This window comes from Bos taurus, chromosome 16 (assembly GCF_002263795.3).
Source record: "Bos taurus isolate L1 Dominette 01449 registration number 42190680 breed Hereford chromosome 16, ARS-UCD2.0, whole genome shotgun sequence".
Lineage (NCBI taxonomy): Eukaryota > Metazoa > Chordata > Mammalia > Artiodactyla > Bovidae > Bos > Bos taurus.
The window spans coordinates 61,193,510-61,207,356 of NC_037343.1; the positions used below are offsets into that span (position 1 = coordinate 61,193,510).

The following is a 13,847-nucleotide window of genomic DNA, read 5'->3' on the forward strand; positions in this document are numbered from 1 at the left end:
CAGTAAATAATGAAGTGAGGAAAAGGCAGGGATGTCAAAGATGAGATGGATGCATGGTAATCCCATTTGCTAAGAGAACAAGAAGAAGGAACCATTTTGAATATAGATGATAATGAATTTGGTTCTGAACTTGATAAGTTTGAAAGGCCAGTTGAACTGGGAGATGCACCATCAAGTAGACTGAAAACTTGGGTCCAGAGCTCAGAGAACAATTCAGGACATAAAAATATGGTGACGTTTAGGAAGTAGTTGAAACCATGAAACTGTGTGAGTTTGCCTGGGAACAAGGAGCACAAAAAGAAGATGCCTAGGAATGGAATCAGGAAGAAATAGAAAATATGAACAGATTGATTACTAGTAATGACATTTAATCAGGAATCAAACATCTCCCAAGAAACAAAAAGTCCAGGACCAGATGGCCTCATGGGAATTCTACCAAACATTTAAAGAAGAGTTAATACTGTCCTTCTCAAACTGTTCCAAAAAATTGAAGAGGAAGGAATACTTTTAGACTCATTCTTCAAGGCCAGAGTTACCTTGATAGTAAAATTAGACAAAGACCCTACAAAATAAAGGAAGGAAGGAAGAAAGAGAAATTGCAGATCAATATTACTGATGAACATAGATGCAAAAATCCTCAACAAAATATTAGCAAACCTAATTCAAGAATACATTAAAAGTAAACACCATGATCAAGTGGGCTTTATTCCAGAGATGCAAGGACGGGTCAATATCTGCAAATCAATCAACCTGATACATGACATTAAAAAAATGAATAAAAATCACACAATCATCTCAATAGATGCTGAAAAATCATTTGACATAACATAGCATCCATTTATGATAAAAACTCTAAACAAAGTGGGTATAGAGGAAATATACCTTAATGTAATAAAGGCTGTATATGACAAACCCACAGCTAACATTATACTCAACAGTGAAAAGCCCAAAGCTTTTGTTTTAAGATTGGGGACAAGATAAAAATACCCACGTCTGTCACTTTTATTCACATAGTAGTGGAAGTCCTCCAGTTCAGTTCAGTAGCTCAGTCATGTCCGACTTCGCGACCCCATGAATTGCAGCATGCCAGGCCTCCCTGTCCATCACCAACTCCTGGAATTTACCCAAACTCATGTCCATTGAGTTGGTGATGCCATCTAACCATCTCATCCTCTGTCATCCCCTTCTCCTCCTGCCTTCGATCTTTCCCAGCATCAGGGTCTTTTCAAATGAGTCAGCTCTTCACATCAGGTGGCCAAAGTACTGGAGTTTCAGCTTCAACATCAGTCCTTCCAATGAACACCCAGGACTGATTTCCTTTAGCATGGACTGGTTGGATCTCCTTGTAGTCCAAGGGACTCTGAAGAGTCTTCTCCAACACCACAGTTCAAAAGCATCGCTTCTTCTGCTCTCAGCTTTCTTTATAGTCCAACTCTCACATCCATACATGACTACTGGAAAGTCCTAGCCACAGCTATTGGATCAAAAAAAGAAAGAAAGAAAAAAAAGGCATCCAGATTGAAAGGGAAGAAGTAAAACTGTCACGATTTGCAGATGATGTGATACTATGTATGGAGAACCCTAACAGCTCCACCAAAAAACTGTTATGCATAATAAATGAATTCAGTGAAGTTTTAGAACACAAAAGTAATATACAGAAACGGTTACATTTTTATACAGTAATAACTTTCAGAAAGAAAAATTAGGAAAACAGTCCCATTTACAGTTGCATTAAGAAAAAATAAACCCAGAAGTAAATTTAACCAATAAAGTGAAAAACCTGTACTCTTCAAGCTGTAAGACATTGATGAAAGAAATTAAAGGTGACACAGATAAATGAAAAGAGATACAGTCCAATGTTCATGGACTGGGAAAAATAATATTGTTAAAACCCATACTACCCAAAACAGTCTTATGTAATCCCTGAAATGGCATTTTTTTACAGAACTAGAGCAAATAATCCTAAAATTTGTATGGAACTGCAAAAGTTAGTAAAAGAAAAGTTTTGATAGATTAGATTCTCTTCTTTCTATGAGGAGATTTTTTTTTTCATTGTAGTTATTCCTCAATGAAAGAAAATGGTGACATATGTATTATATATTCTTAAGTGAAGAACAAACCTGCTTAAATAGATTTTATTAATAACATTTATTGGGCATGGGATAACCATGGATTATGAAAGGTGAATTATTGTCAAATTGAAGTACTTCATGATACTGAACATATTATAGAATTTAATTAAAATTATAATTGTAAACCTAAGCTAGGATTTGGTTATTTCATGGTATCTGAAAATACTTTGGGAGAGGGGAGAATAAACTGGAAGATTGGATTGACATATACACACTATATATAAAATAGGTAACTATGAAGGACCTACTGTGGGCTTCCTTGGTGGCCACTTAAGTGGTGGGAGACATGGTTTTGATCCCTGGGTCGGGAAGATTCCTTGGAGAATGAAATGGCAACACGCTTCAGTATTCTTGACTGGGAAATCCCATGGACAGAGGAGCCTGGTGGGCCACAGTCTATGGGGTTGCTAGAGTTGGACATGACTTAGCTACTAAACAACAACAAAGGACCTACATTATAGCTCAGGGAACTCTACTCAATAATCTGTAATGGCCTTTTTGGGAAAAGAATTTAAAAAAGAGTGGGGCTCTTCATCAAGAGGCTCTTTAGTTCCTCTTCACTTTCTGCCATAAGGGTGGTGTCATCTGCATATCTGAGGTTATGTATATGTATATGTATAATTGATTCACTTTGCTGTACACCTGAAACTAACACAACATTATTATTCAGCTGCTGCTGCTGCTGCTCACTAACTTCACAGGTGTTCCTGGCCTTTTGTCTACCCATCACCCTGACGTTTAGCAGGCATTTATTGATAGAGCCATACAGGTCATTATAGTTTTTATATATTTTTATTTTATATACTTTCCTTTTTATACACTTTTCCTATTCCTTTCTGGAATTCCTTGAGTCCCCCACCTCTGGGGCTGCTCTGGTGCTAAGTCGCTTCAGTTGTGCCTGACTCTGTGCGACCCCGTAGACAACAGCCCACCAGGCTCCGCCGTCCCTGGGATTCTCCAGGCAAGAACACTGGAGTGGGTTGCCATTTCCTTCTCCAATGCATGAAAGTGAAAAGTGAAAGTGAAGTCGTTCAGTAGTGCCCGACTCTTAGCGACCCCCATGGACTGCTATACGCTAGTAAAAATTTAAAGAAAAAAGAAAATACTTTTAACTGAAGTTTAATATATATTGAAAAAGTATATGAATGTACAGTTTGGTGAAGTCTTACAAACTGAACACACCCAAAAAGTCAGCACCCAAATCAGTTCAGTTCAGTTGCTCAGTTGTGTTCGACTCTTTGCAACTCCATGGACTGCAGCACACCAGGCTTCTCTGTCCATCACCAACTCCTGGAGCTTACTCAAACTCATGTCCATTGAGTCGGTGGTGCCATCCAACCATCTCATCCTCTGTCGTCCCCTTCTTCTCCCGCCCCCAATCTTTCCCAGCATCAGGGTCTTTTCAAATGAGTCAGTTCTTCGCATCAAGTGGCCAAAGAATTGGAGTTTCAGCTTCAACATCAGTCCTTCCAATGAACAGGACTGGTTTCCTTTAGGATGGAAGGGATGCTCAAGAGTCTTCTCCAACACCACAGTTCAAAAGCATCAATTCTTTGGTGCTCAGCCCTCTTATAGTCCAACATTCATGTCCATACATAACTGCTGGAAAAACCATAGCCTTGACTAGATGGACCTTTGTTGGTAATGTCTCTCTTTATTATGCTGTCTAGGTTGGTCATAGCTTTTCTTCCAAGGAGTTAGTGTCTTTTTATTTTGTGACTGTAGTCACTATCTGCAGTGATTTTGGAGCCCGAAAAAATAAAGTCTCTCACAGTTTCCATTGTTTCCCCATCTATTTGCCATGAAGTGATGGGACCAGATGCCATGATCTTTGTTTTCTGAATGTTGAAGCTGTAAGCCAACTTTTTCACTCTCCTCTTTCACTTTCATCAAGAGGCTCTTTAGTTCCTCTTCACTTTCTGCCATAAGGGTGGTGTCATCTGCATATCTGAGGTTATTGATATTTTGCCCAGCAATCTTGATTCCAGCTTGTGCTTCATCCAGTCTAGCATTTCTCATGATGTACTCTGCATAGAAGTTAAATAAGCAGGGTGACAATATACAGCCTTGACGTACTCCTTTTCCTATTTGGAACCAGTCTGTTGTTCCATGTCCAGTTCTAACTGTTGCTTCTGGACCTGCATATAGGTTTCTCAAGAGGCAGGTCAGGTGGCCTGGTATTCCCATCTCTTTAAGAATTTTCCAGTTTATCGTGATCCACACAGTCAAAGGCCTTGGCATAGTCAATAAAGCAGAAATAGATGTTTTTCTGGAACTCTTGCTTTTTTTTTGATGATCCAACAGATGTTGGCAGTTTGATCTCTGGTTCCTCTGCCTTTTCTAAAACCAGCTTGAACATCAGGAAGTTCACGGTTCACATATTGCTGAAGCCTGGCTTGGAGAATTTTGAGCATTACTTTGCTAGTGTGTGTGATGAATGCAATTGTGTGGTAGTTTGAGCATTCTTTGGCGTGGCCTTTCTTTGGGATTGGAATGAAAACTGCCCTTTTCCAGTCCTGTGGCCACTGCTGAGTTTTCCAAATGTGCTGGCATATTGAGTGCAGCACTTTCACAGCATCATCTTTTAGAATTTGAAAGAGCTCAACTGGAATTCCACGACCTCCACTAGCTTTGTTCATCGAGATGCTTTCTAAGGCCCACTTGACTTCACATTCCAGGATGTCTGGCTCTAGGTGAGTGATCGCACCATCGTGATTATCTTGGTCATGAAGATCTTTTTTGTATATTTGATTTTGCCAAATCAGTAAACAATATTATTAGTACCTCAAGCGCTTCCTTGCTCCAATTTTTGTCACCCTCCTGCCAAAAGCATACATAAGGAAAAAAAAAAGAAAGCATAAATAATGACCATTGTCAGTTGTAACAGAGTAGATTAATTCTGCCTGTTTGATGTTTTATAAAATGTATACAGTGTGTACACTAGTTTCTGGCATTCTTCACTTAACACGTTTGTGATGCTCAACTGTGTGGTTGTATGTAGTTGTGATTAGTTCATTCTCATTTGTTAGGTGGTGAATATACTGCAGTGTATTTACAGGGTGAGATTTCTGTAAATGTCACACTCTTTGTATTTAGTTATTGCTTTTGAAGATGATTATTAATAGGGCTGTTATTTTAAAGCAGATAGATTCTTTTTTTTTTTCCTTGGCTGCACTCTTTGTTGTGGCACACAGCCTTTCTCCAGTTGCTGTGTGCAGAGGCTTCTCTATTTGTAGAGCATGGGCCCTAGAGCATGGGGGCATTCTCTAGTTGTGGTGCACAGGCTTAATTGCTCTGCAGCATGTGGGATCTTAGTTCCCTGACCGGGGATCGAACCTGTATCCCCTGCTTTGGAAGGCTGATTCTTAACCACTGGACCACCAGGGATGTCCCTGAAGCAGATTCATTTCTTTTTGCTAATCTCCATTGTCTCAGCTTTATCGGCATTAGCTCTTAAGCATAGAGATTTTGGATGTATATGCAGGTTTTGATTATTTAATCTGTTTCTGCTTCCCATTAGAAAATTGATCATTATTTTAGCGTTTATTTTAAAATGAGGTCTGCTCAAAGAAAAGTTTTGTCTAGTCATTGACAGATGATTTAGTGATATAAAATAGCTCATGTTTGTTTCGGAGAAGGCAATGGCAACCCACTCCAGCACGCTTGCCTGGAAAATCCCATGAACAGAGGAGCCTGGTGGTCCGTAGTCCATGTGGTCGCTAAGAGTCAGACACGACTGAGTGACTTTTACTTTAATTTTTCACTTTCATGCATTGGAGAAGGCAATGGCAACCCACTCCAGTGTTCTTGCCTGGAAAATGCCATGGATGGTGGAGCCTGGTGGGCTGCCGTCTATGGGGTGGCACAGAGTTGGACACGACTGAAGTGATTTAGCAGCAGCAGCAGCAGCCACATGTTTGTTTAGTTATCATTTGACACTTAACTAGACCAAAAGTATCTTTATGAGAAGGACAGTGAAGTGAGTTTATTTTTCTAACTATGTTGGTAGCTCTGATTCTAACTCTGGTTAGAATAACTTTAACTATTGGCATATTTATTGATTTAAAATTTTTACTATTCTATTTTTAAACATCTAGATTGACTTTTCTTAGAATCATATTGTATAACCTATGAAAATTTTAGTTTTAGAAAATTTTTATTTTTGGAACCTTTTTGAAGTTTTTCCTAAGAAGTTTATAAATCAGGATTGTTTATTATAGGTAAAAGTAACACTCTTAAAAATTAATTATACCTTTAGTTTTTCATGTTTGGACTTAGTAGGTAGGCTTTTCCTTTTTTACGTAAATTAGAGTCTTTAATAATTACAATATTGAACTGCCTTTACAGACATTGAAGAAAATTATTTTTATCAAATATGACAAAGGTTTAATATACTATTTATAATGTAAGATGGCACCCTACTCCAGTACTTTTGCCTCGAAAATCCCATGGATGGAGGAGCCTGGTAGGCTGCAGTCCATGGGGTCACGAAGAGTCGGACACGACTGAGCGACTTCACTTTCACTTTTCACTTTCATGCGTTGGAGAAGGAAATGGCAACCCACTCCAGTGTTCTTGCCTGGAGAATCCCAGGGACGGGGGAGCCTGGTGGGCTGCTGTCTATGGGGTCGCACAGAGTCGGACACGACTGAAGCGGCTTAGTAGTAGTAGTAGTAGTATAATGTAAGAACTCAGCAAATCAATAAGAAAAACTTTAATATCCTGGTAGATTAGTGGGCAAAGAACAAGAAAAGATAGTTCACAAATGAGGATCTAAAATTAAGTTCCATGGCAGAGTGTTTACTCCTTCAAGCAATCTACTAAATTGAAATTAAAGAAACCTTTTTCTGGTACAAATGAACTTACTTGCAAAACAGAAACAGACTCACAGATTTAGAGGACAAACTTATGGTTGCCCAGGGGAAGGATGGGGGAAAGAAGAGATAGATTGGTAGTTTGGATAGATAGGTAGTTTGGTAGTGTGTGTGCGCTACATTGCTTCAGTTGTGTGTCTGACTCTCTGCCTGCCAGGCTCCTCTGTTCATGGGATTCTCTAGGCAAGATTACCAGAGAGTGTTGCCATGCCCTCCTCCAGGGATCTTCCTGACCTAGGGATCAAACCCATGTCTCTCGTGTCTCCTTCATTGGCAGATGGATTCTTTACTAGCGCCCCCTGGGAAGCCCAGATGGACACATACACTGCTTTATTTAAAGTGGATAACCAACAAGGACCTACTGTATAGAACTCTGCTCAATGCTATGTGGCTGCCTGGATTGGGGGGCAGTTTGGGGGAGAATGGATACATGCATATGTATGGCTGAGTCCCTTCGCTGTTCACCTAAAACTATCAAAACATTGTTAATGTACCCCAATACAAAAGCTGTACCCCAATACAAAATAAAAAGTTTTTAAAAAGCCATTTTCTTCCCTAAAAGGAATATAATTAATATTCCTTAATAATCAACAAAAGTAAAAAGCATAGTTAATACTAAAATATATTAATAAAACTGATCAGCTCGTATTATTGTAAATTGGAAAACAGTTCAACACTGGATCTCTAGAGTAGCATGTTCTATATATTCTTTAGTTCAGTTTTTGCATACTTTGTAGATCCTGTTCTTGTTGAATAATCCAAATGAGCAAACATTCATATATATAGCTATTTTCATTACAGTGTTATTTATCATAGAGAAAATGAGTCATATTATTGTATTGATAAACTCTTGTTGGATTACTTCCAGGATGGCTCATTCATATGGCTATAGGCAGGAACCCTAAGTTTTTTTTGCCACATGGATCTCTTCATAGGGTTGCTTGACTGTCCTTATGACATGGCAGCTGGATCCTTGAGAGAGAACAGGCAGTGCCTTTTGTGACTTAGTTTTGAAAGTCACACATCATTTCTACCACATTTGATTTGTTAAAAGTAAACCACTAAGTCCAGCCTACATCCAATGAGAAGAAAATTAAGCTCCACTTCTTGAAGAAAGGAGTATCAAAGAATTTGTGGATATATTCTAAAACCCACTTCAAATGTCTAGCATTTAAATAAGACACAAAATTGAAATTATAGTGATTACAGTTGGACTCTGTTGCAGAGGGAGAGGGTGGGAAGATTTGGGAGAATGGCATTGAAACATGTATGATATCATGTATGAAACGAGTTGCCAGTCCACGTTCGATGCATGATACTGGATGCTTGGGGCTAGTGCACTGGGACGACCCAGAGGGATGGTATGGGGAGGGAGGAGGGAGGAGGGTTCAGGATGGGGAACACATGTATACCTGTGGCGGATTCATTTTGATGTTAGGCAAAACTAATACAATTTGTAAAGTTTAAAAAAAAAAAAGACAAGCTCAAAACAATAAATTAAGGAACCTAATTCAATCAAAAAAAAAAAGTATAAAGAAACAGAAGGGATCTTAATGATTGTGTTAAGATTTGGAGAGCAGGAATGAGTTTTCCCCTTCTACATTTTCCAAACTGTGTTTTTATGTGACTTTTACAACAGAATTTTGTCATCAGTCTGTTTAGTTAGCGTAAGTAGATCATGATCTTTCTCTTTGAGTCATTATATACTTTTTTCCCCTTTTTAATTTGTGTTTTGTGGTGAGATACATGTAACATAAAATTTACCATGTTAACCATTTTCCAGGATTCAGTTTAGTGGTACTAAATACACTATTACTATTATGCAGTCATAGTAACCATCCATCTCTAGAACTCCTTTCATCTTGCAAAAATGAAACTCTATACCCATTAGACAATAGCTTCCTATTTTCCCCTTCCCCCAGCCCCTGACAGTTGCTATTTTACTTTCCCTTCCTATGATTTGGACTATTCTGGGTATCTCATATAAGTGGAATCATATAGTATTTGTCTTTGTAACTGGCTTATTTCACTTCGCATAATGTTCTCAAGTTTCATTTATTGTAGCATATGTCAAAATATCCCCCTTCTTTAAGACTGAATAATAATGTTTTATGTGTATACTGAAAGTGAAAGTGAAGTCGCTCAGTCGTGTCCGACTCTTTAGGACCCCGTGGACTCTAGCCTACGAGATTCCTCCATCCATGGAATTTTCCAGGCAAGAGTACTGGAGTAAGTTGCCATTTCCTTCTCCAGGGGATCTTCCCACCCAGGGACTGAACCCGGTTCTCCCGCACTGCAAGCAGATGCTTTTACCGTCTGAGCCACCACACTACATTTTACTTATTTTTTCATTTGTTTATGGACACTTTGGTTGCTTTCGTCTTTTGACTGTTGTGAGCAGTGCTGTGAACAAATATCTCTTCAAGCCCCTGCTTTCAATTCTTCTGTGCTGGACCATATGATAGTTTTCCTTTAAATTTTTGAGGGGCTACTGAGCTATTTTCCATAGCAGGTGTACCATTTTACATTCCAACAAACAGTGCACAAGAGTTATAGTTTCTTCACATCTTCATTAACACTTTTGTTTGTTGTTTGGTTTGATAGTAGCTATCCTAGTTTGTGTGGGGTGGTTATGATATAATTTTTAATGGTTTAGCTTTCCAAGCAAAAATTAAGTTACTAAATTATCAGGAACTCTTAAGAGAATATAAAGATAACTTTTAGAGATGACAAAATTCTTTTTTGACTTTCACAAAAGGCAAGATAGGGCATTTTCTTCACTGATATTATAATGTTGATTTTCAGTGAATGCTGATGATGTGATTGCAGGTAAATTGGCAGGATGAGGAGCAGCAGATCAAAAGAGGTGCCTTTACCAAATCCAAGGAACTCTCAAAGCACGGATACTATTCAAGGTATGATTTGTTTTTTTTTTTAAACTGAACTTAATGCTTTGTTTAGGTCCTGTGCCTAAGATTTTGGGCTATTCAGTAAATGAAAATACCCATATGCTTTGATTTATAACAAATGGATAAATGCTTTTTAAAATTCAGTTTCATTTTAAATATACGATGTACTTTACCTTCAGAGGCACACAATAGTAAACTGTCTTGTAAAGCAATACATTCTTTTTTTAAAAAGAATCAGTATATGTAAAATTAGTTATATATAATATTTTACAATAAATTCTGACTTAATGTCAATAAATGATACTATATAGCTCCCGATGTAGACCTGTAGTGCACAGATTAAAAAGTTATAGTCTCATTGAACTTCTTGTTTTTAGTGATGCATGGGGGTAACTTTAATTTAGGACTTGATTATTTTGAGGGACTTTGACAAATGTGTACATCTGGAGCAAGATAATTGGGTTCGTGAGGGACCTGGAAATCATGTCACATGAGGAGCATTTAGAGAAGATGAAAATATTTATCCTAGAGAAGGCTGACTCAGGGGAAATATATAGACTGTTTGAATATATACTCTTTGAAGGGCTATTGTCTGAAAGAATGAATAGATGTTACCTTTGTTTCTACTAGTAGGTTGAAGTCTGGAGTAGTTTTCTGATCTTTTCATATCATAATACGAAATGCAGTATGGTACTTAACAGTGTATTTGTTCAGCTCATTGGGATAAACTGAGGATACTGCTTATTGTTGGAAATGTAGATGGGGGTGTTAGTCTAGTTGTCCTATGGGATCAGTGTCCTAGGGGGATCAGTGCCTAATACAGCTCTAAACCATGTATTAGGAAGCTAGGCTTTACAGGATGGGAGAAGAATCATGTTTTGGCTCAATGTAATAAAGCGCTTGCTGGAGAACAGTTCTGCCTAATAAAGTGGTTCTCAAACTTTTGAGTGCATTTAGGAGCTTATTAAAATGCAGATTTCAAGGTCCACTTCAGAGATCCTAATTCAGTAAATATTAATGTTGCCCAGCAGATATAACCGCACCATGGGATGCACTTTCTCAGACCAAGGCTGCTGTAAGTAATTATAGGTTCCATTTATTTCCTTCTAGTTTAAAATTTTCTGTTATGATTGAGTAGATTAAAATTCTTTTCTATAGTGCTTTTTTTATGAGAAAATAGTTAAACTTTTCAATATGAAAAGTTACATACTATGTTACAAAATTAACGTTAGTGACAACTATTAGTAAAGTAGTAATTAGGACATTACTTTAAGTATCAGAAACATTAGCACTATGGCATATAAATTATTAAACTATGTTGTGTTATTTATTCTGCTTTAATAAATTTACTCAGTTGATATGTTGAGATGAAGTTTTAAAATGTAGAATTTATTAGAGAAGGTAGGAATGTGTCTATGTAGGAAGCTCATAGAGCAGAAATGAAAGGGACAGCTTTTGTTTGAGTGGACTGTGAGTCACCTGCTAGTTTTTTGTGGCAGTAACAGGTTGTTTTCTCTTAGTACTGCTGAAGAAGGATGATTATGTGCCACCGTTCTCATTTATATTCAGTCCAGTCTTGTCTGGAGTTTAGGAATCCAGATTTGTCAAGTGATACATAGCTCTTTAAAGAGAGACCTTTTTCTTTTCTTTTTCATTTGCTCTCTAGGCAAATTGCTCTTCTAATATATATTAGGTTGGTACAAAAGTAATTGTGGTTTTTGCATTATTGAAATTTGCCATTTGATATTGGAATACACTCTAAATGTGGTTATGTTATACATCATTTTAACGTGCATTTCTCACTTTATGTTTTTTTTTTTGCTAAAGACTTAAATTACTTGCTGCTTATTTTATATTTTTTTTAGACTATGGAAATTATGTTAGACAAAAAGCAGATTTGAGTGATTTTCTTATTCGAGTTCAAAATGGGTCATTTGATGCAACAGAGACAACTGACAATAACAGTGCTTTTGGACCAAGAACTGCTAACAAATGTACAGTGTAGTGGTAGTTCAAGAAGTTCTGAAAAGGAAACAAGAAGCTTGAAGATAAAAGAGCATAGTGGCCGGCCATCAGAAATTAACACGACTAATTGAGAGCCATCATCGAATTGATCCTTATATAACTGTGTGACAAGTTGCTGAAGAACTCAGTGTTGACCATTCTACAGTCGTGCAGCATTTGAAGCAAATTGGAAAGGTGAAAAAGCTCTATAAGTGGATGCCTCGTGAGCTGACTAGAAGTCCAAAAAATCGTCATTTTGAAGTGTCTTCTCTTATTCTATGCAACATCAGTTGTATTTCTGATTGAGAATCCATTTCTCAATTGGATTGTGCCATGTGATGAAAAGTAGATTTTATATGACAACCAGTGACAACTAGCCGAGTGGTTGCACCGAGAAGCAGCTCCAAAGCACCACCCTAAGCCAGACTTGCACCAGTAAAAGGTTCTTGTCACTGTGTGGTGGTCTGCTGCCCGTCTCATCTACTGCAGCTCTCTGAATCCCAGTGAAACCACTACCTCTGAGAAGTATGCTCAGAAAATCGATGAGATGCACCCCAAGTTGCAACACCTGCAGCCGGTATTGGTTAACAGAAAGGGCCTAATTTTTCTCCATGACAGCACCCAACTGCATGTTGCACAACCAGCACTTCAAAAGTTGAACAAATTGGGCTACAAAGTTTTGCCTCATCCAGATATTTACCTGATCTCTTGCCAACCAACTACTACTTCCTCAGTATCTCAACAACTTTTTGCAGGGAAAATGCTTCCACAGCCAGCAGGATGCAGAAAATACTTCTTAGGAGTTTGTTGAATCCTGAAGCACAAATTTTTATGCTACAGAAATAAACTTCTCATTAACAAAAATGTGTTGATTGTAATGGTTCCTATTTTGATTAATAAAGATGTGTTTAAGCCTAGTTATAATGATTTAAAATTTGCAGTCTGAGGGCTGCCCTGTTGTGTCAGTGGTAAAGAATTCACTTGCCAATGCAGGAGACACAGGTTTGATCCCTGATCCACAAAGATTCCACATGCTGCAGAGCACAATAGCTGAGTTCAAGAGCCTGGAAACCACGACTACTGAAGCCCTTATGCCCTAGAACCTGTGCTTCCCAACAAGAGAAGCCACCGCAATGAGAAGCTGACACACCACAACTAGAGAGTAGCCCCCGCTCTCTGCAACTAGAGACTCAAGTCCACACAGCAATGAAGACCCAGGACAGACAAAAATAAATAAATAAAATTAGTTTTAAAAAGTCACAGTCTGAACTGTAATTATGTTTGCACCAACCTTATATATGTGTGTGTGTGTGTATGTATATATATTTATATATTTGTCTTATTTGTTTTGTATTCTACCAGAATTCAAGTCATCTATTTTTTAACAGTATAAACTTGATATTTTCTGTCCTATAATCTTTTGAACTGATTTGAAAGTCAATCTGATAACCTAGATTTGGTCATAATGCAGAGTCAGATTTTGGGTCCATGAATGTAGCAATCAGCATATATTCTTTGTGAGCATTGTACATTTATAATGTAAGAATAATTTTTATCCCATATTAAATTTAGAGGTAAACTAACTTAGAGCTGAATTGTTAATAGTTGTTTTTAAAAAAAAATTATTGGGTTTTAAAAATAATTTTTAGGGGTGATCAATGGTTCATAATATAAATGGGGGAACAGTCTGATATAGAATTATTAATATATAAAGGATTATTCCAGTTTTGTGAGTACATTGCACTGCTAAAATATGAAAGAAGATAAATCAGAATTTTACACAAAGCTTTTATTTCTTTGTGGTGGAATTTGGAATTTTGATTAATTTTATTTTTTTCTACTTTCTTCTGTTTTCTTCACATTTTCTCCTGTAAGCATTTAGGAGAAAATACTTTTTAAAATCATTGGTGGTTATATCAAAAGTCAAC

General features: G+C 37.5%; 1 protein-coding gene across 3 annotated transcripts in view; it reads left to right on the forward strand.

The window, feature by feature from the left end:
* Positions 1-13,847, forward strand: part of CEP350 (centrosomal protein 350) — a 162,694-nt gene that overhangs the window by 19,033 nt on the left and 129,814 nt on the right. For 2 of the 3 annotated variants that reach the window (XM_059875815.1, XM_010813497.4), the window contains exons 2-3: positions 9,836-9,921; positions 10,944-10,990. In XM_059875815.1, the coding sequence (XP_059731798.1) occupies positions 9,849-9,921; positions 10,944-10,990 (120 nt within the window). In that variant the 5' untranslated portion in view covers positions 9,836-9,848. The remainder of the gene's footprint in view (positions 1-9,835; positions 9,922-10,943; positions 10,991-13,847) is intronic. The other variant, XM_059875816.1, reaches the window with a different exon arrangement.